Consider the following 23318-nt stretch of genomic DNA (forward strand, 5'->3'; position numbering starts at 1 on the left):
AAGCACTTGAGAAAGTTTACATTAGCAAGAGGTGCCAAATGAATACATGTGAGGATATATTTCTTACGATTAGAATAACGCATTTGAAATATATACATTTTCAAACTGAATTGTGAATTTAAAATTCATATTTGAACTATAAAACTTTGTATATTTTTGAAAATTTGAAAAAAAAATCTGAGAATTTTTAAATTTGCTTGAACCGTATAAGTAAACTTTAAAAATTCACAATCTTGGTACGGAAACCAACAAAATTGTAACAAAATTAGTACTCTTGTGTAAAAATTGTATCAAATATTTCATAATTTGATGTGCATATGTCTAATGATCACCTTGGACCGCAAAATATCTTTTTTTTTTACTTTGTCCTCTGTATCTCCGAAACCACTAGATCTGCCTTACCAAAAATTTCATCGATTCTTCATTTCGTTAATACAAGTAAAATGTTTTGAGAATCATTCAAATCGGGTTTCTCTCAAAAACTGAATTGCCGTTTTTGGCACTTTTTACCCCATATCTCCGAAACGGCTAGACCTGTCTTCACCAAAAACTAATTAGTACGTCTTCTCATAAATAGGAATCGCATGTTTTTTGAGCGATTCAAATTGGTTGATTCGTGCGCCCGAAAACGTGGTCGAAAATTTGTATCCGTACATACATACATACACACACACATTCATTTTTTCTGAGGTATGCCAAATTGTTCAGAAACCTTTGGAACGTAAAAATATGCAAAAATTTTCATGTTCGATTTTTAGCGATTACTATAACTTACCCTACGAGAAGTTAAGAAAATAAAGGATATAAATATGGAATTTTGTTAATCAACTACATTTGTTTTGATGACTGTTGGCAGATAAGCATGAACATCAAATATAAAAAATATTGGCTAATAATTTGAACTAATGATACTAATTGTATGAGAACTTTACTAATGTTGTGAAAATCCTCTATAGAGGAAAAAGGAGCGACTTTTTGCCAAAACTTACGGGCCGCATTTAATTTTTAAAATTTTATTGCATTTTTAAAATTAGAAAACAGTGAATATTTTATAAATTAATGCAACAAGTAAAGAATACATTATGATTAATCTATTGATATGAGAAAGTTTGTGTAATATATATAAAATTCTATTTTAGAAATGTTTGGAGGGCTGCAAAAAATATTTAAAGGGCTGCTCTTAAACTATGGGTTGCGAATCCAAATTTGATTTTAATATCAAATATTTATATATGTATATCATTCTAGAACTGTATATTTTTATATGCATATGTATATGTATATTGTTACTTAATGGATAAATCGTCTAAAAATATTTTTTTTTTATGTTTGTATGGGATCAAGAAACTCGTAATCATAAATTGGGTCGTCAAGAAATTTGCAATTATGAATGGGATCGCTAAAGACAAAAGTTTAAGGGCTTTGCTCTAGAGGTATAGTTTTAAGGATGCTCTAGACTAGAAAATATTTTTAAATGAATTTCAAATAAGACTTAATTGTTTTTTCAATGAAAAATTAAATACAGTTTTTCAAAAACAAAATCTTCAAAAATTGGTAGCATGCTTATAAGATATTATGAGATCATGTATAATCCTGAGTCTATAAAATGACAATGAATATAATTATGAAAGAAATTTTATGATATAATTAGTGTAATGATATTTTCTTCCTCTAATACGCATTTTTATAGACTCGGTCCAATAAACATTTTTATAGACTTCTCACGACAAAGTAGGGCTACTAACTTCAATGAAGAATTAAGAATCCGCAGACAGATCGATATCTGTTCGGAATGGTCGCAATAGAAACCAGAACTTGTGGCCAAAACTTTGTTCAACTTATTAATAGTAGATGAATGTATTTTTAATACAGGAAAATAAATTTTTCTTGTGTAATTTATTTTTTAAGCACAATTAATAAGACATATGGCATAAGATGTGACAATAGTCACAGCGAGGATATCATCCTTGTGAAATGAACCGGCATATCTGCAAAATGCTTATTTTTCATTAAAAATAGACAGTAAAAGTTTTATATGTGACTTAATCTATTCAACGTCTGTTTGGATCACCTTTATACTTAAACTATATTTAACAATACGATTTGACATAAATATAGACCGCAGAGGAAAGACATTTTCTGACATCTATAACTTAAAAACTCAATTTTGCATACACGCCAGTTTGATTTTACAGCAACGATATAAACTAATATTTCGAATTTATAAATAAAACGTTATATTTGTTTTAATTAAATATTTTCTTTAGCAACAGTTTACAATCGCTGACTGAATCGCACGTAAACTTAATTGCCGCCAAAATGTTCACAACTCATTCAGCAAAATTAGAATTTAATATTAACGCATTCACCAAATAGAATTTAATTTAGAGAAGTATATTTATTTTTCCTATATATCAAATTATTGACATCCCTAAATAATTAAATCAATGACAATTTAATTATGACTTACCACAATCATCAGACATCTCGAACAGGTGTTAGTAATACAGAACTCTTTTGAATAAAAAACACTTGAACTATAATTAGAAGGATTGTTTCAAATGACACATACATTTTAGATCTTGTTCGTTAATTATAAATAATAAATGTTCCATATTTTCACAAATTAATACTGAACTAAAACTTTTGCAAAACTTCGTTTCGTAAATAATGTTGCACGAGATTTGTAATCGTGACAGTAGAGCAATAAAAATTCAAATATGGCTATTAGTTTTTAAGTGTTGGTAACGTGTAAATTTTTTTCTATCGATTTGAGCGGTAATTCAAAAAAAATACTTATATATTTTTTATATTGTTATTTATAAATTTAGGAAAATCAAAATGTATTTAGAGCACAAATAAAATTATGCAAACTGCAATCAAACATACCAAAATTACTTTTCACCATAACAAAGTAAATGTACTTTGTACACTATTATTTCACTATTTGGTAGTTGTAATTCATAACCAACTAAAACAGTCATGGTTTAAATATCATTATTATATTAATTTACAAATAAAGTCGAAGTTACGATATATTTCTATGTAAAAATACAAATATTACCAGATTCATCAAATCACTTAATTTAACTTTATTTACACTAGTGAGTTTCAGAAAAGCTACATATTATCAATTGTGAAACTGATGGCATAATTTATTTACTTACTCAAACCAGAGCACAAGTAAATATATATAAAAAATGTGAAACTGCGTGCATCACTATAATTATATCTAAGTCTCAATTTGTGTTTTGTTATTGACCAGTCATACACACTAAAATTTAATTATTGCATTATTAAAACAATTAAATTTTGAAAGAAATTGTATTTTAGACAAATTTCATACAATTATCACTATTTCAAGTACTTTAAAATGAAAATAGAATTGAAAATTAGTATTGTACAAAAGTTTGTGTTAATTATTACAATTTTGCCTGATGTGTACATGTTTTTATAACCATTTGAATTAATTTTCCTTATTGCATTTCACTGGGAAGTTCCACATTCAATCATATTTTTTGTAATTAGTTCATTCTATTTCACTAAAATTAAAACATTTACAATAGTTGCAAATTTTATATTTTTATTTACGCTAGAGTTGCTCAGCAATATGTATTATTGCGCCATTCTTGTTCTCTGATAAAATTAATCACAAAAGACATTGTCATTTTGGACAATAAAAGAAATGGAACTATGTACAAATGAAATATTACAGTTATTGATTTATTAAGATAGAACCATCCCCCTAATTCATTGCATATACCAAACATATGTTGGTCACAGATTAAATACTAAAGTGTCTGCCAAACCACAACATCCAACATATGCAATAAACATTTAAGAATTTGTGATATCACTGCCACAATTTACTGGTGTGCACATTGAAGTCCTGGGCCTGCATGTCCATGCTCTTCATCGTCACTACCATAAGCCTCTCCACGTCCACTACTAGATTTCTGGCTAGGATCATAATCATGTAAATCTACTTCTTCCACATGTTCACCCTCTGGAACTGTGAATACTGGCCTAGGAGGTAAACAGGCCTCCAATTCTTGTAATTTGTTTTCTGTAGTGAAGTGGCTAGCTGGAAATGTTACTTCAAACTTTATATATAAATTTCCTCGTTCAAAAGGACTTTTATACTGAGGCATTCCTTCACCCACAATTCCTTTTAAATCTCCAGGTTTAATAACCTGTCCTGGTGGATGCCTAATGATCAATTCTCTTCCATCTAAATGTTTTAGAACCATATGAAAACCACATAGAGCTTCTGTTAAAGAAATAGTATGTCGTAGCACTAGGTCATCGCCTGACCTTTGGAATTCATCATGAGGTTTTTGTTGTAAAACTATGATAACATCACCAGTTTCAACATCAGGCTGTTGATCACCTTCACCTCTGAAGTATATTTTTTGATTTTCCCTCATACCTTTGTCAACATGAACTTCTAAGATTTTAATTTCATTGATTACTTTCTTACCCTTACAATTAGCACAACGATCTTTTTCATTGATAACCTGTCCTTCACCATTGCAATCTGTACAACGAGATTGCATTTGCTGTGTCATTCCTGGACCCAATTGCCTATATGTAACTTTCACACCACATCCTCTGCAGGTGCGACAAGACATACTTGAACCAGCTTTACCACCTTTACCGTCACAAGCTGAACATATCACATTTTTACTAAGTTGCAGTTTAGCTGTTTTACCATTGTACATATCTTCCAAAGACACTTTTAATGGGTGAATAGTGTCTTCACCTCTTTGTCGTCTTCTGGGCATTCCTCCCATGCCACCCATCCCACCAAAAAGTCCACCACCAAATATATGTGAAAATAAATCATCTGGGGCAAATCCTGGTCCATCATGACCACCTTCTTGCATTCCTTTTAAACCATATTTATCATAAATTTGACGTTTCTTGGGATCTGAAAGGACTTCATAGGCAAATGATATTTCCTTAAATTTATCACCAGCTTCTGGATTCTTGTCTGGGTGAAATTCTTTTGCCAATTTTCTGTAATTCTGAACAATTTGATTTAAATAGAATATTAATAATTCTTGATGTGTAAAATAAATTATATATCACTAATAAAAATAAAACATGTAATTTATATGTTAGTAATTTGTACTTCATGTAATGAACTATAATTTAACACATAATAATTGAACCACTGGAAAATGTATTTTTACAAGTTCATACCATGCGATTATTTAACATAATCGCAATGAAATCTACGGAAGATTAGATCAAAAACATAATATAAAATAAATTTATGTACACATTTTTGACACTTACTTTTTTTATTTCCGAGTCTGAAGCTGATCTACTAACACCCAACACATCATATAACTTGTTATCTGCCATTTTTAGCAAAAAGGATTCGTTTTAATGCAAGATTTTACAAATGGCCAAAATGACCGGCGTGGTCATCCCTCTTGCGTTGTCAAATTAAACTAACAACTACCAACTGTCCAAAAGCTAACAGAACACTGTCACCAACAAACATTCATCAAAATTAAAAATGCGCACGAAAATAAATATTTCGAAATTATCAGATTAATAAGTTACAGCAATTTAGAAACGCATCTCACAATTAAAATTCATGCAGTCATTAGAAAAATAATCGACAATCGTGATAAATAATATGTCAATTCAAAATTATCGTGCAATGCTTTGCATAAAAGCAGTAAGCAAATTTGAAATCAAATTTGTTGAATATGCAATATAGTATGTACAATAAACATTGAAATTACACATATTTGGAATAAAAACGCTACATGCTACATATTATATTCACATATTGTCTAGGGCTACATGTACAGAAACTACACAGCATACAACGCACAAACTTTTCTTAACAATATGAAATGAATCATTTATTTGCACTGTTTTTAGCTTTATCTTTATATTATACTCATTTTTTTTTTTACTATGCAGAATTATATAACTTCTATATTTCCATGATTCAATAATTTGATTAAATTTTTTCGTTTACATATCGTTAATTTAATAAAATAATATGTAAACCCGTCATTATTAAATTGTGATTTTTTAACTGAATTTTAGTAAAAAATAAAAAACAAAATATAGGGCAGGGGACACCCGGGTTTGAACCGGGGACCTCTCGATCTGCAGTCGAATGCTCTACCACTGAGCTATATCCCCATGTCTAACCAAATTGAAAAATCTCTTTGTTATTCTGTCTCTGTTGTATAAAGTAAATATAAACAACCTTATTCGTGGTAGGATGTGGGCGTGTGTCTTTTATATATTGTAATTTGTCAAAAAATGTTTAGTTTTTGACAACATTTATTTTAATTTGTTAAAATGTTTTATTTTAATTTTATAAATGTACATTTGTTAATTATATCATTATATGCTATAATAACTTCATCTAGTTTAGGTAATTTCTATTCCTACATATTCATTTAGGTTAATTAACTTTTAGTTAGATTATTGGATTTAAAAAATTGAGTTGAAAAATTAATTGCACACTATTAATGAATGACTTTTATCATGTTGTTTACAAATATTATTATTTACAGGCCAAGAACTAAAAGAAGAAGAGCAAATAACTTGGTGTACTGTAACATTGGAAGAGCAATATAAATGCCAAAATTTGACAAAAGCTTTAGAAAGAGATCGTGCTTTATTTAAAGAAGATTTTTTAACTTTAAAATGTCTTCAAGGATTTAATAAACAAGACTGCATGACACTCTTGGATTCTGAAAAGGCTCATTTTGTAACTTTAGATGCCGGAGATGTTTTCATTGCTGGAAGATATAATTCACTTATACCTATTATGCAGGTACATACTTGTTTGCAACAAACGAGAACTATATATGAACTTAATTTTGTAATTTTGTAAGTGGTGTTCATCAAAAGCTACTTGGTAAACAATGACAATGATGTACATAAGATAATGCGCTAGTATTATTCATGTTGTTCTAAATTGTTATTTTTTTAATACTTATATAAATAATTTTTAGGAGCAATATGATGGCGGCTTCAAATATTTCTATGCAGTAGCTGTAGTCAAAACTGGTACGATACCAGAAGTTACCAGATTAAGTGATTTGCGTGGAGTCAAAGCATGTTTTGCAGGTGTTGGATATTACGCTAGCTGGGTTTTACCAATTCATGTTGTAAGTGTTAACAGCAATTGGATGAGTATAATTTTATACGATTTTTTAATATTATAAATCCATAACTTTTTTTATGGATCTATTGTAAGTGTACCATTTCATTTAATTTTTTAAAAAGTTGTATGTATATAAAATGTTATTAGTTGCTATTATTGTTATTTAGTTGATGCAAATGGGAGGTATGCAAATAATTGATTGCAACAATCATGTAAAATCAGCTATAGAGTATTTTGGACCTTCTTGTGCTGTAAATTCATTAACCGACAAGTATAATCCTATTGGCGATAATTCTGATAAGTAAGTTAATTATTATTACATATAATACCAATAACGAATGGCATGTTCCTTTCATACAAGTTAAGAATTAAAATTAACATTAATAAGATTTTACGAAGAATAAATTTTTGCAATTGTTTATGATTAAATCTATTTTATAAATTAAAATTATTGTTTTTAGATTGTGTTCTTTGTGCACTGGTAAAGTGGCTGGTGGAAAATGTACCTCAAAAGATCCTTATGCTGGGTACGAAGGAGCTTTTCGATGTCTTTTAGAAGCTGGTGACATTGCTTTTCTAAGACATGACACTGTGCAACAAATGATAAGGAGCAAAGAATTCAGTTAGTAGTTTTTAATTATATTGCTGATATTTTTAACATCAATGCTTAAAAGGTAAAATTGAATTTGTTTATTAATTTAGGAAGTGTTCAGGAAAGCAGATTTGAATTGTTGTGCACAGATGGAACTAGAAAGCCGATTTCTGAATATCGACAATGTAATTGGGGAACATCACCATCTGATGCAATTGTCACTACATCTGCACACAACTATGAAAATAGATATCGGTTAGTAATATTCATTATTCAAATAGATTATTCAAATAGATATCGGTTAGTAATATTCATTAGATAGTATATTTTTTGATTATTTTGTAACTTTTGATTTCACATTTCAGCTATACCCAATTCTTAAAACAATTAGCATCCAGATATTCCTATGCAAGGCAATCAAACTATAATAATACTCAATTTGGGTCAAATTCAAATAATGATTTTAATCGAGATCAAAATTTTAATCCAGATTACAACCGTAATTCTGGTTTTCAAGATTACAATCGTAACAATCAAGGGAGCTACAATAACAATAACAGATTCAATAATAACTATGGAAGAGACTTGAATAATGATTATGATCCTTACAATAATACTTATAGAAATTTAAAGCATGACAGTATCGACAACGATTATGGCGAGAGATACAATGCAAGTGCTGATCCATCATTCTATGAGAAATTTGATTTGTTCGAGTCTAATAGATATGTCGGACGATTGAATCTAATGTTTCAGGTGATTAATAGAAATGTGAAGTAAGCAATTGCATGCTTAATAGTTATTCAGAGTTACAAAGCTACACAATAGTAATCAACAAAAATTCCAGTTTAAAAATTTAAAAAGAAATTTTTTAAATAAAAAGAATTGATTTTGAAAATTTAAATTTGCTTCAATCAAAAATTCTTTTAACATAAAATTCGTAATAATGATTCTCAAGATCTGATTGCAATGCAATTCAAATATTGAGTGATTTATTTTATATTTTTATCAAAGATAATTATTAAACACGAATAGGTATACACAAAAATTATAATTTACATTTATAGATCATTCTATATAGAGTTTCTGCTCATTCTTTTCACTTCATTTGCTTGCTTTATTGAGTTTTCTTGATAATCTTACATTTTGTTGCACTGAAAAGAGAAGAAGTTTTAATTACTTACATTTTTATTGTTTTTAATTACTCACGTTGGAATTATTTCATATTGCAATATCATATCAACCACATTGTCAAACAAATATGTAATTGAGAATAAGATCAGGAAGCCTTCCCATCTGAATAGCACTAAATCAACAGAAGATTGATATTTCCAATAGTAAATGTATCGAAATACATTAGTTATGAAAATACTGAGTAGTACACTTATTAATAAAAATCCGAGGTGAATCAAATGTGATAAATTTATTAACATCTTGGCGCAATGACTTTTGTCAAGAATTTGTATGTTACATTTTTTAAATGTTAGTAATTCATAAATCACTCTAGGAAAATGCAATGGTCGCATTAAAAAATCTAAGACTTTATACATGATAATGAATCTTGCCAAGTATAACTCATTAGCCATTTTGATAATCATTTCGTAATTTTTATAAATCATATTCAAATTTGTCATGAATTTATTTTTGATACTGATTAAATTGGAAAACAAAAACTTTTCACTCGAAAAAATAAATGACTGGAAATAAATTTTATGTGCCTGCTTTAAAAATTATTACTATGTTTTACTAATATAAATAAAAATGGATTATAAAGTGTTAATACACAAAATACACAAATAAAAATAAATATGAATCTAAAATATCTTATAAAGTATAATATCTTAAAAACCATAAATAAAAAAAAAATAAAGACTAAAACTCTAAATCTACACAAATCTAAAATCTAAAATGATCTAAAATCTAATAAAAATCTAGAATAAAAAATCTAAAAATCCTAAAATCTAACAATCTAAGAATCTACAAATTTAAAATTAGTGAAATCTAAAAATCTACAAATCGTGAAATCTGAAAATCCTACAATCTAAAAAACTTAAAACCAAAAATGTAGAACCTAAAATCTAAATTCGAAAAATTCTAAAACTAAAAATCTAACATCTAAAACCTAAAAAATCTAGAATATAATCTATAATCTAGAAATCCTAAAGTCTAAAAAATCTATAATCTAGAAATCCTAAAATGTAGAAATCCTAAAATCTAAAAAAATTCTATTCTAGAAATCAGGATTGATTATTCTTTTTACATTATACCATGAAATTTAGCTTTTTTGTAGTAATTATTATTATTATTACTATTAAATAATTTTTTTATATCTATCTTATGTCTTAGGATACAAGCATTGGATTAGTTTCTTTACCAGAAAATAAACAGACTTATATTGGATACTTAGACAAAGCGCTGGATTCTATTTTGGAAGTAAGGCAATGTACTGTTAATAGAATGACATTATGCGTTACATCAGAGGCTGAAATGGAAAAATGTATTAAGATGAGAGTAAGCAAACTTTTCGTTATAAAATACGATTTTAAAAATGTGTTTATGAAAATTAATTCAGAGGAATTACATTAGAATCTTTATTTATTCTCGTTTATACTTTTACAGACAGCAATGAAAGCCCAACTATTAAAACCAGAAATGACTTGCTATAAAAGCCATTCTCACATTCATTGTATGCAAGCTATTCAATCAGGTATTTTGTAAATTTTAATTATTAATAAAAAAATATATGAAATTTAATTAAATATGTGAAATAATCACTGTGTTATTTAATTATAAAACAGGTGTTGCAGATGTGACAGTATTAGATGCAAGTGATGTATATACAGCAGGATTGCGATATGAACTAATTCCTATAATATCTGAGGTTTATAATTTAGGAGAACCTGAATATTATGTGGTGGCTGTTGCAAAAGAAGAAGATGCTGATACTGAATTGACATATTTGAAAGGTATTGAACAAATTAATTAAATATAGCACTGGCATTTTTTTCATATTTGTGATTTACTATATTACAGGCAAAAACACATGCCATACTGGTATTAATACCGCCGCAGGATGGGTGTATCCAATGGCTTATCTATTGGCTAATGGTTGGATCAGGCCATATGGCTGTGACAGTATGAGAGCCGCTTCTGAATATTTCAGTAAAAGTTGTATTCCAGGAGCTCTCAGTACTGAATATAATGTTGGTGTTCCTTACGATAATATGTGTGATCTGTGTCATGGAGCTAGTTTTAGGTAAACTCGCAAATGTTCATTTTGTTCATTATATTTATTTGACCTATAATCTATTTTAATAAAATTAGGTACTGCCGGCGGGATGCAGCAGAAGACTATTATGGTCATACAGGCGCATTCCGGTGTTTAGTGGAAGGAGGTGGTCATGTTGCATTTGTTAAACACACAACTGTTTCCGAAAATACCGGTGGAAAACGAAGAGAATGGTGGGCAAGAAATACACTAAATGATGATTTTCAGTTGCTGTGTCCTGATGGTAACTAACATAAATTATTTTATTTTGATTTTAATAAACTGAGACATTAAAGTTGAATGCTGAATTATTTTAGGTACGAGAGCCAGTATGAAAGAATACATGCGTTGTAATTTAGGTCTTGTAAAGGCAAATGCTGTAGTGACTCGTGGCGGTTATGCGTACAACGAAACTCAAATTAATGCATATATTAATTTATTCATTTATGCTCAACAATATTATGGAAGAAAGGATTTAGATGACTTTAGGTAAATTATACAAAATCTGTTTGAAAAGCAGTTTTGCTATATGATCAATTTTATGCATCCTGGCATAGAAAATTTCATAACTGAACTTTTATATTTAGTTTCAGCATGTTCTATTCAACTCCACCATATAGTGATTTGATTTTCCAAGATGCAACACAGCAGTTACAAGTAATTAAGCCAGAGAAAAGACGTTATGATTTGTATTTAGGACAAGATTTTATGCGTGCCAGGCGAATTGTGGATTGTCAAGCAGGTGCTTCCTCTAATAAAATGCATGTTTTCAGCTTGTTTATCTCATTAATGTTTACATTAAAAATTAGTACAATGCATTGCTGATTTTATTAAGTTTTATTTACTAATAATTTACTAATTCTGAATATATATGTTATAATTTATTAATAACCTACTACCATATAATATTTGTATTATTTCTTTGGTAGTGGGAAAACTATTTATTTTGATAGATAGTTTTTATCCCTGTTTTGATAGTATTAATATTTGAAATTAAAAACAATTTGATAATACATTTTTTAAAAAATATTATTAAAAAATAAAATAACATGCTTGTACCTTTATATACAAGCAATTGTGATAATTATTTATTCCGTCCAATGTATGAAGTGCAATTTATCTTATGTACTTAAATTTTATATCAAATAATAATTGTATGTAATTATATGTATTTTTGAAATAAGCAATATGTAGCATATTTTACATGAAGAAATGGCTTTATTTGCATGGAAAATTACTATCAATATGTTTTAAAAAATGTGAAAATTAATCCTTGAAGGTTTATGGGTTTAACATGATTTAACATAACTAATTAGAATCTTATTGTAATCTCAAAAATAGTTAAAAACTAATCAAGTAATAATAAAAAAGCATGCACTACAATGATGCATAAATAATTGATTAAACTAAAAATATTGCGGTGTGTACAATTTTTTCTATTTTTCAGTTTAACTTCAAGAAATAGTCTGCAGGAAATAATGTTCAATATGTAATATTTAGTACAAATGTTATATATGATTTACTCATAATATTTTTGTAGCATTTTAATAGTAAGCATCTAATGATAGATAGTGTAATATAGTTTATAAATAACTCATAAAATTCTTGAAGTAGACAGCTATATCCTTTGTTATTTTATATTATTATGCTAGGCTTTATATGTTATTGACAAAAAAGAAAACATTCCTTTGCTATTAAGTTTATTGAATAAAATGAATTTTTTTCTTTGAATTGTAGATCATTGAAACTTTCGAAATAGAATAATGTAATAGATAAGCAAAATTATTATTATATTTGGCATATTTATTTATATAATACTTTCAATGTATAGTGCCTTTTATATGTAACACTTAAGATAAAAATTGATATTAATAAAATCAATAAATGTGATGCATATATTTACAATAATTTTTTTTGTTATGTAAGAAACTAGTATGTAAAAAATCCTACGAAAAGTGCTTATGTATAGTCTAATTATTACATAAATTTTCAAATATTCAATTAAATATTATTGTATATATTTGATCAGTGCCTTATGCACCAAATTTAAATATTACACTAATTTCATATCAAAATATCAAAATTTGAATTCAAATAATTATATTTGTTATTTTTATTTTTTGTATATTGGCAAGCTTGTATATATAAAATTGGTCTGAATTCGCAATTTCGCCTAATTTGAAAATGTGTTGATAATTACAATCATATTACAATTAATTAATAATTAATCAATCAAAAATTAAATTTATTTATGCTTTAAATACTTTGAAATTACATTATTTTAATTATAGCGGAAGAAGTTGTACCAACCGTTAAAATATTTAAGGGATGTCAGTGATCGCAGTAGTTCAGAATTAAAACAAAACAAGGTGTTTATTATAGATAAACAAGTGTTCATTGTATTTCACGAATATATAAAAATATATAGTTGGATTTAGAAATGTTTCGTGCTCTTAATACTGTAAGAAATTCTGCGAGGAATCTAGGTAAGTGTATTAATATTTTTTGATAGATAATATTGTTGAAGGTACTCGCCGTTTATAATTTATAGTGTAACTTTTATTTGATATTCGTTCAGCAATTAAAAATACCTAATTATTGATATATTAAATATAATGAAGTTCGTTTATTGTTTATTGTATCATTATACAATAATACTTTAAACTTTGAATTATTGCAATGTAAAAAATATTTTTCGTTTAAAAATGGCGTCAGAATCAAACTGACGTTTGTGCAAAATTTACGAATCCTTGAATTCGAAAATAGAATGGAACGCAAAAACGTAAATTTAATTGTTATATTGAATTATATTTCTCATTATTTTATCATTAGGGCAATATAATTTGGTGTAACCGATTGCATAAATATTTTTATTAAGCTCGTCGCTACGGGACTCCGCCACCACCTTGCGAGAACGAGCCATGTAAAATTCCTTTGAAACCCGTTGAATGTTTTGATATGTCCCTTAACGATATGCCGAGCCCCAAAGGATGTTGGCATAAAAAAAATAAGGAACTTCAAACGTATTATAATAAAGTTTTCATCGTTGGTGTTATTGTGTTGCTGTCTGGAATTGCAGGGGTAAGTGGTTAAGAATTTATATTAATATCAGTTATTTTTTATGTTTCTCATGACTTTGAAAAAATTTTCTAAAAATTTGAACAAAATTTATATAAAGTTAGGGTTTTATCCTCTAGTAAAATTGAAGAGGTAACACGGCTCTAACAGCTTAAAAACGAGCTTTTATGTATTTTTTTGGATAGAAGAAATGGTAATAAAACTTTGAAATTAAGCGTAATTTTAAATTAAATAAATTAATAATTATTGTGAGAAAATAAAAAATATGGGAATCATAGCCATTTGATGCTCTTGAGGAGAGTGCTACTATAGCTTACAAAAAAAAATAGGAAATAATTTTTCTCATAATAGCTATTTAGGTTCAAAGTATTTTTAAACCAATTTTTTTGAAAGGGTTACAGTGGTATTATCCCTTAAGATTGCAATTATACTTTAGCAGTGAAAATTTTATTGGTCTAATTGATATGAAAATGAACGTAGTGTATCGCTGCTTGCAGGGTGAAAACACACAAAATTTTTCTTTAACTAAAAATGGATTAATATTTAATTAATCTAAAATTAACATGACGTTAAATACTATAAAGTACTAAGAAGTTAATTATCGAATTAAAAAAATATTTCTTATATCAGGTGTACGCTAATGTAGAGTTCTACGCTGGAGTTGCTGATAAACCGGCTCCACGTTCCTAAAAAAGTATTTTTTACTCCTAAAACCTTAACAACCTTATTTCTTGGACTACAATCCATTTTTTGTGCATCTGGTGTTACGAAGAAGAAAACACAAAATGTTTACTACTCATTGTCTTTATTTATACTTGAGTTTGATGCTTAAAATACATGGTAAATTATAAGTAAAAGCATATTGTTTAATTAAGTTTGGAATGCCCTAGGATTGGTAAAGCAAAATATAATGTTATAATGATCTATATAATATTCTTAATGAAGTTCAAAACAGAACAATTTAAATATATTTAAATTATTAGTAACAAATTTACTTTACATAATGTGTGCGATTTTTGATTATTGATTTTTTTACTTCAAAAATAATAATTTATTTGCCTCTAAAATAACGCATTACACTAATAATAACGTAATAAGGTATAATTGAATAAGACATTAAAGTCTTGATTAACAAAAATAAATTATAACAAAAATAATGTATAAAATAATGTAATTATGCTTATAAAATCCCATTTTATTTAATTTTTTATCGATCAAGCAAAAAATATACTTTTTCTTTATAAATAATAAAGATTTCCTTATAACAATATTTTAAGTCTGGATTTATTTATTGCAATTTCAATAAAAGCATAAAAATAATCGATTTAAATTGGAAAAACTTTCAATATTATTCAATTGAAAAATTAAATGTTCTTAATATTAATGATAATTTTTAACAAATTTCAATTAGATTTTTTTTAATGTTCTTACTATTATCATAATTGACAGCAATTTTCTTTATATATTTCACCTAATATTTTTATTATTATAAAAGTAGTAGTAGGAGCATATTATATAAAATCATGAACATCTTGCTCCTACTATATAAGTAGATAATTTTCTTATGTAAGTTTAAAAAATAACATTTACAAAATTTTATAAAATTGGTCAGACATACAACATAGATTTAGCACTATTTTCCAGTTTAAATTCGCGGATCAGTTGGCTGCAATTTAACTAAATCTTCTGACAATTCCCAAAGTTTCTTATTTTTTGCTTCGTCTTTGGCACCGGCTTTTAATGACGATTCTTTGCAATCTAAGAAATATTTACCGTTGACGCCTTCAACTTCTTCAGATACTGCCAAGTAGACCGTCGTTTGGCAACCTTGTTTAGGAGTCTTGAAAAATCCTTTGGTCACTAATTTGACTGGATAGTTTAGAGGGAAGGGAATATTGCGCCAAATACCGGAGTCGATCATACCTGCAGGGAAAAAGCAATTTGGAATAAATTTATTGAATCTTATATATATATATATATATATATATATATATATATATATATATAAAATGAAGCTAGACTAAATGTTAGGTAGGGTAAAATGTTAAAATGGCTGTACGGATTTGGCCAGTCTTTGTCTTGAAAAATTCGTTCTAATTAGTAGGTTGTCGGAAAGGTGAGATATTATTTCAAAATCGCGTAGAAACTTTACATGTTTAACTTGAAAATTTTTGTAGAAGCGTAATTTAAATAAAACAATGGACAGCGGCCCATACGTCAAATATCAAATATTTTTGACAGATGATGTTCAATTACATTTAACAGGATGTTTCAGGTGAATATTATAAAATATGATTAAATTGTAGTAAGTAGTTTTGTTTGTAGTTTTATTTATACACAAAAACGTTATTAAGCGGGCTGCAAGTATTACTAGAAACTAGAAATTTTGATCAAAATATCAACTTTTTTGAAATGTTAATCTGAAAATGCACTTTTTGGCGTTATAGCACTCTCTTTTTGCAAATCATATTTTTCTCAAACACGGTGCTCTGAAAAACTCATTTGTATAATTATATACTCATTGGTATTTATAAAACATTTTCTAGATTATATTATTTTTTATTTATGTTATAAAAATTAACAGTATTAATTTTTTTGATTCTCTAGAAATTGTTTCTCGAAATTCTATAGAAAGGAGACGTTTATGTTTTGCAGAAAACTCGACTTGCTAATTTTATGTCATGACATTTCAAAAATTACAATGCCAAAATTAGACCTTTAGTCGACGTTTTCTTCAAAAATTTAAAAGTCATTTAATAAAGACTCGCGTTTTTGAATGAATGAATCCTGAACCAATTAAAAAATTCAAAATCAGTTCGGAATATATCAGTTGGTGATTAATGGTCGAATATAATTAATTTCACTACATTTAGTAATTTATCTAATAAATACATTTAACAAAGCTAACAAAAAGGTGATATGATTATTGTTTCTAGTAGAAAGTGTATGATGACATTCTATTTTTATTTTATTTATAATTTCGATATCAGTAGCATTTATATCTTGTGTATTGTTTATGTATAAAATACCAGAATTAATTAGAAATTATTTAAAATTATTTTAATCAACGAGCATTCCCATCATTTTGTTTAATAACATTTTATAGTCAAATTAATTAGCTAATTGTCAAAGAGTCTTCTAGACTAGAATATTGTTTGATGAGCAAATATTTATAATACCAGAAATTATTTGATGAGCATTCCATAATATTGTTTATTTCTAAATTCATACCTGGATGTAAACAATTAGCAGTAACATTAGTTCCTTGTAATCTTCTTGCAAGTTCGTTTGAGAAGCAAATATTTGCATATTTGGATACGTAGTAAAGATATGCTGGGAATGTGTTTATTGGATTCAGATTTTCTAGATTCAATCTAAAAATAAAATGATAATTTGAAATAGGAAATAGTGATTAATTTAATTAATAAATAATACCTTGAGAATTTATATAGTTCTGAAGCAACTATTACAATTCGGCTTGGTGCTGATTTCTTCAATAAGTCTATCAGCAAATGGGTCAGTAGGAATGGTCCATAATAATTAGTCGCCATGGTCATTTCTAAACCATCTTCAGTAACTTGTTTGCGAAAAACGTCGGCCATTCCTTAAAACGAAAAATATATTGATAGTTATATAACACACAAAAACAAACTCCCTTTGTGTAATTGTTTACTATATCTTATTCCTGTTATGCGACACTCATTCATTGTTTCTGCGCAATATTTCCATTGTTATTTGATTGTGGTGCAATTTATACTCTTATTTCAAGATAAATATGAGCATTCGTTTTGAAATTAATAATATTTTTAAATCGCCCGAACAATAAAGGTAATTTGAAACTTACCTGCATTATGAATCAAAACATCTAACCGCGTTTCGGTGCGAAGTACATCGGCAGCAAATTCGCGAACAGATCGCATTCGAGATAAATCCAAAAGTTTTACATGAACATCTCGATTACCAGTAGCAGATACAATTTCATCTGAAAATTATAATTAAAACATATCTGGAAAACTAAATTTATAGTAGTTTGAAACAAATAGTAGCATGATAGATTTTAGAAAAAGAATACACAATTTTGATGTACTCGGCTCTTTTGCAATGAAAAATTTGTATGCGACCAATTAGGGCCCCTAGAGAAGAGGTCGTATGTTTAAATTGTAGACTGTGGGCTCAAGTTAAATATAATCATCAATCAAAAAGTTATATGAACGAATAATAATTGGCGATTAGTATTTTATATACCGTTGAGTCTTAAAATTTGTAGTTCTTTGACCTACCGTCCAACACCGTAAGGCCAACGGTATGGCACGGCTCGAGCAAATCCCCTAACTTTTTCGAAATAGGGCAAAAAACTAGAGAATTATAGCAATGTGTATATTGTTTTATCTATGTTTAATTTTAATTTTTCTCTATATTTACATATATTTAATACGATTCATTTTTAACTTCCCAAAGGATGAATAATTTTTTCATAAAAAAATCGCTAATTTTATGTTTTTTGGGCGTTTCAAGCCATTCTGAATCGAAAGAGACCAAATTTGGAAAAAGTATGTGCGTGTGTGTGTGTGAACAGATTTGATTTCAGAAAATCGACGTTTTCTCAAAAACGGCTAAATCGATTTAAAAAATTTAAAAACCATTCGATGTATCTCGATGAGGACTATTGTTTGTCCTTAGTTTTGTACTACGATCGACCAAACCGTTTCTTTGTAAATCGCAAAAAAGTGAAAAAATTTTCGTCCACGTTTTAGCCCGCAATTTGAATCGATTTTAAAAATTCAAAAACCGTTTGAAAGATATTGGTTGGGAATCGACCTGATGAGTTTTCGGTAAATATCAGCCAGGCCATTTTCTTGTAATAAAGTGTTAAAAGAATTTATATCGACAATTTTTATCATTATTTTTTGACGGTTGATACCATAGTCTTATAGATCATACTAAAATATTATGGCCCTACGACAAGTGGTTTAATTTTAAAAATTCGTCAAAGTTTGCAAAAATAATTATCGATTTTTTGGCGTTTGTCAAAATTAGACCTTTCATCGACATTTTCTCAAATTTATAATTTTATCTATCAAGAATAAACTAAGTATGATCTATATTTGAAACTACGAAAGTTTGTTCAAGCCATGATAGAGTAAAATTAATTTTAATCAGATATCTAAATTATTATAACATTAATTGTACCGAAACGAATTGAATCGTGCTTAAATGAAATTAATATTACTATAAATAAATATTTTCTTCAATAAACGCTTTTAAAAACACAAACTTTTCTAACACACAAACAGGTAACTTTGCAAACTACTTCAATATATTTAGACCCATATTTGTAAAAACCTAACTTTTGACTATAATGTGATTATTTCAAACATACATATTCAAAATATTAAGAAAACCATTATATATGGCTAAGATTTACTAATTTACTGACCTCGGGCCTTGCAAGCACTGTCGGCATTTCTGCACGCCAGTATAACCCTGGCACCTCTCCTGGCCAATTCCTCCGCCGTTTCCCGGCCTATGCCTCCGGTTGCTCCGGTTACTATAATAGTTTTCCCGGACATCTTACGTGTTGAATGACACCTTGATAATGAAAATATAATGTTAATAATAATAAATACTAAATTATAATTATCTTATATCTACAATAACATTTTCATTGTTTTACTGTCAAATTACAACACTACAAAATGTATGTTACAATTATTTATTTATTTATTTATTTATTTAAATATATAGCCCACAGATTACTCCAAGAGGACTCAAAAATACAGTTATTTTACATAATGAATAACAATTAAATTAAAATATATACAAAATTACAATATATAGTTATTAACATAAAATGCTTACATAAAATTACATATAATGCAGAATGTAACAATATTATTTATAAACAGAATAAGATAAAATAATGAGATATTTAAAAAGAAAATAAAAAGGTTAACTTGTGCAGATGGAGATTATTTGATTAGGTGAAGTGTTGTGAATATCTATTTCATTATTAATTAAGTTAAAGTTAGAGGACATAAGTAGAATAGGCGAATTTAAGAGAGAATTAGATTTAGGAGTAGGATAATTAAAAAATAATTGTGAACGCGTAGATAGCCTTGGAACATTAAAGGATAGTTGATTAAGAATAAGAGGACAGTCTATAGAATTAGTGCAAAGTTTAAATAAGAACATAATTGTACAGATAAATCGACGTACAATTATGAATTTATAGTAGTCTATGATGGAAATATGTAGATAAAATAGGAACTTACGGTTTTAAGATCAAAACTAAATTTTATTTTATTAATTGTAATAATTTATTAAACGTGTTTGATATTACATGTAATAATATTTATTTTTCGAACAATCTGTTTGTTATTCATCATATTAAAAACTGGCAAAAAGGGCATTTTTATGATGATTTCCATATAGAACGGTTGCTCCACATAAAAGTGTATTTTTCGAGTTACACGTTTTTTTTAAAAAAACGTGTAACTCGAAAAATACATTTTTATGTTTTTCACGGAGATAAGTTCTATAAATTTATAGAACTTATCTCCGTGAAAAACAGAGGATAGATGTATTTTTATGGGTGGGCTCTTGTTTTCTTTTTTTTTAGGTAGCCAGTGAGTTTTTTTAGACATTTTAGTCAATCTCAAATTTCGAGATTTTGGGTGGGCTCAGCTCACAAATACACGGTTCCGACGCCACTAGGTGTATATTATGATTGTCCTGGATGGGAATCATTCAAAAATATTCATTTAGTTTCACCTGTCCTTTCTATATTCTTACCTTCCGCAAGTGATGTGCGCATAGAGTCTAATAACTGCGGCTATAGTCGCAAGGGCCGCGAGTCCTACGATGGCAAACGCTTGAACCCACAGATTATTCAAAAAGGCTGATAAACAGGACATCATATGCTGAAACGAAAACGAAAACAGTTTTATAGGACTTATGCACACCATTCTTGTGTTGTCAATAAAAATTGATCGTTTGCAGTATGCTAAATAATAATAAAGAGGAAAAAAACACGGGCAAATCTACCAATAGGTGTAAAAAACATTTTAGTAAAAAATTAAAAAAAAATTAAAAAATAGTAATAAATCACATAGTTATAATTCTCAGTAAACATAATAATAATTTCGTAAAGTAATTATATTAAATTGGTATGAAAATCAATAGAGCAGCTGTCGGGGAACATTTTTAATAATTACCCCAAAATATTTTTGTCTAAGTTGATTACTTGATTACGTTGATTACCCCCATGGCAAAGAAAATTCTCTATCTATTTGATTAATTTGAATTTTAATTTTATCAATCTTAGAAATTGCCAGTATGTTAAGTCAATCTTATTTATTTGCTGTAAAACTTTTTATTCTAGAGAAATTTACTAATGCCACATAATCATCCGTGGATTATAGTCCTTGTACCACTCTACGGTCCACTACGTAGCAAATAAAGTCAATATCAATTAAAATACTTTTTATCCCAAATTTCCATTTTTACCCCATTTGGGGTAATTTACCCCGGTTTCCTGACCACAGCAATAAAGCATGTGTAACTATTTGCTTGCAAATCTCTCTATATTATGAATTAATAATATACGACTATTATATAAGCATTATTCGATTTTTGCCCGAAAAACTCAAAACTTGGTGAAGACTGAAAAAAATATTCACGATTCTAAAATATGAATGTGCTCTTTACATATAGATATATTGCTTAAAGTATTTGTATTTTTTTACTTTTGTCTTTTTTATTATTATTTATTGTGTTAAAACTGAAAGTTCTCACAGGAATATGTGCACGTTTATTTAAAAATGTGTATTTTAGGCATTTTTTTCATAAATTCTATTAAATGTCGATAGCTGTTAAATAATAAAATTTCAAAGACTATCTTATTCTAAATCTATTTAACAAATTCACTTTCAGTTTCAGCTCAAAACACCAGAAATAATAATAATAAAAACAAAATTTTAAAAAAATTTCTTAAATAATATATCTATGTGTATATACATACATAACCATATCTATGTACATAATCATAATCTATGTAATAATCATATTTTAGAATCTTGAATAACTTTTCCCAACTTTTTCTAAATTTTCAGATATAGGTATACCTAAAACTATGATTTTTTATAGGTATACCTATAGAGATATATGTATGTTATAGTTTTATGTAATGGTTATAATCTTTATAAATATTTATATGTAATACATAATAGTTATATACATGTTTTTTGTCGGTCAAAAACCAGTTAAAAATCTTCATGCGTTCAATGTTATGGTCCATACAGACATCAAAATAGTTTCAGAATCAGAATTTCTTAAATGCATATCAAGTCTATTGATAGGAAACAAGTTTATTATATATATATATATATATATATATATATATTTATAATCTAAAAATAATAATGGAAATTTTCGATCTACCACATATCCATTTATAGCAAATCACATATCTCAGCTATATAAATAACTTCCGTTTCTTCATATTAATTTAACATATAATTACATTTTAATGGTAGTAACTATTACTTGTCAAGAGGTGTATACAACTCATTATAAAAGCTTATTACTGGTTTTATAAATTTAATTGCTGTAATGAAGGTTAAATTTTAATTTAACGTACTAATTGCACCATTTATAATTCGATAGAAAAATTATAATAAATAAATAAATTTCGCAGAGCTAATAATAAAATGAACACTAACACTAAAACACACAAATTATTTTGATGTACTACTAGTACTAAACATAAAATTTAAAGAAAAATGTTTTAACGACAGTTGTTTAAACAAAATACAAATTATCATTATTTCAAGGATATCGTAGAACAATTAAACAAATTACTTCAAATTTCAAAACTAATCTGAAAAATAGATTGTAATTGTTGTTTGCAATTGTATAATATCAGTAATTTTGTGGGAATAATGAAATAGATGCATAATAAAATTTTATTTTTAAAAAGGTTTTAATGGAAGTATGTATTGTAAACTATTTTGACGAAAATTATTCATGTTTAAAATGTATATATATATATATATATATTAGGGTGGTCCTTAATATGGACATTTTCGATTTTCCAAATTGATAAAAAAATCTCTAAAAGTTTTAGCTCTTAATATCAACTTTTAGATAAGCGCAATTCAATCTAAGTTTCATATCGAATTTGCTTGGAAAAAATTTCAGAACTTGAAAATGGGTTTTAGATATAACTTCTTTAA

The 23318-nt window shown here is 27.4% G+C and overlaps 3 protein-coding genes and 1 non-coding gene across 4 annotated transcripts; 1 reads left to right on the top strand and 3 right to left on the bottom strand.

The window, feature by feature from the left end:
- Positions 1–3420: 3420 nt before the first annotated feature.
- Positions 3421–5439, bottom strand: LOC113384858 (dnaJ homolog subfamily A member 2-like). The gene is made up of 2 exons (XM_026622625.1): positions 5302–5439; positions 3421–5027 (listed from the first exon to the last, which is right to left on the bottom strand). The coding sequence occupies exons 1-2, from the start codon at positions 5368–5370 to the stop codon at positions 3867–3869; spliced, it is 1230 nt and encodes a 409-aa protein (XP_026478410.1). The 5' UTR covers positions 5371–5439; the 3' UTR covers positions 3421–3866.
- Positions 5440–6099: 660 nt separating this feature from the next.
- On the bottom strand, positions 6100–6171 carry Trnac-gca. The gene has a single exon. It is a non-coding gene; the product is annotated as a tRNA-Cys (tRNA).
- Positions 6172–6290: 119 nt separating this feature from the next.
- On the top strand, positions 6291–11832 carry LOC113386360 (melanotransferrin-like). The gene is made up of 14 exons (XM_026624144.1): positions 6291–6409; positions 6552–6814; positions 6996–7151; positions 7315–7448; positions 7609–7769; positions 7850–7994; positions 8105–8495; positions 10086–10250; positions 10359–10446; positions 10538–10705; positions 10773–10995; positions 11064–11251; positions 11325–11496; positions 11595–11832. Exons 1-14 carry the CDS (start codon positions 6334–6336, stop codon positions 11830–11832), a joined length of 2568 nt encoding a protein of 855 aa, XP_026479929.1. The 5' UTR covers positions 6291–6333.
- Positions 11833–15730: 3898 nt separating this feature from the next.
- Positions 15731–20992, bottom strand: LOC113385303 (retinol dehydrogenase 14-like). The gene is made up of 6 exons (XM_026623145.1): positions 20878–20992; positions 19523–19674; positions 17930–18067; positions 17521–17689; positions 17317–17459; positions 15731–16008 (listed from the first exon to the last, which is right to left on the bottom strand). The coding sequence occupies exons 2-6, from the start codon at positions 19653–19655 to the stop codon at positions 15731–15733; spliced, it is 861 nt and encodes a 286-aa protein (XP_026478930.1). The 5' UTR covers positions 19656–19674; positions 20878–20992.
- Between the last annotated feature and the right edge of the window lie 2326 nt (positions 20993–23318).

This window comes from Ctenocephalides felis, unplaced genomic scaffold (assembly GCF_003426905.1).
Source record: "Ctenocephalides felis isolate EL2017-DRISC unplaced genomic scaffold, ASM342690v1 CF-g0.4_SCAFFOLD_03571, whole genome shotgun sequence".
In the NCBI taxonomy this organism is placed as follows: domain Eukaryota; kingdom Metazoa; phylum Arthropoda; class Insecta; order Siphonaptera; family Pulicidae; genus Ctenocephalides; species Ctenocephalides felis.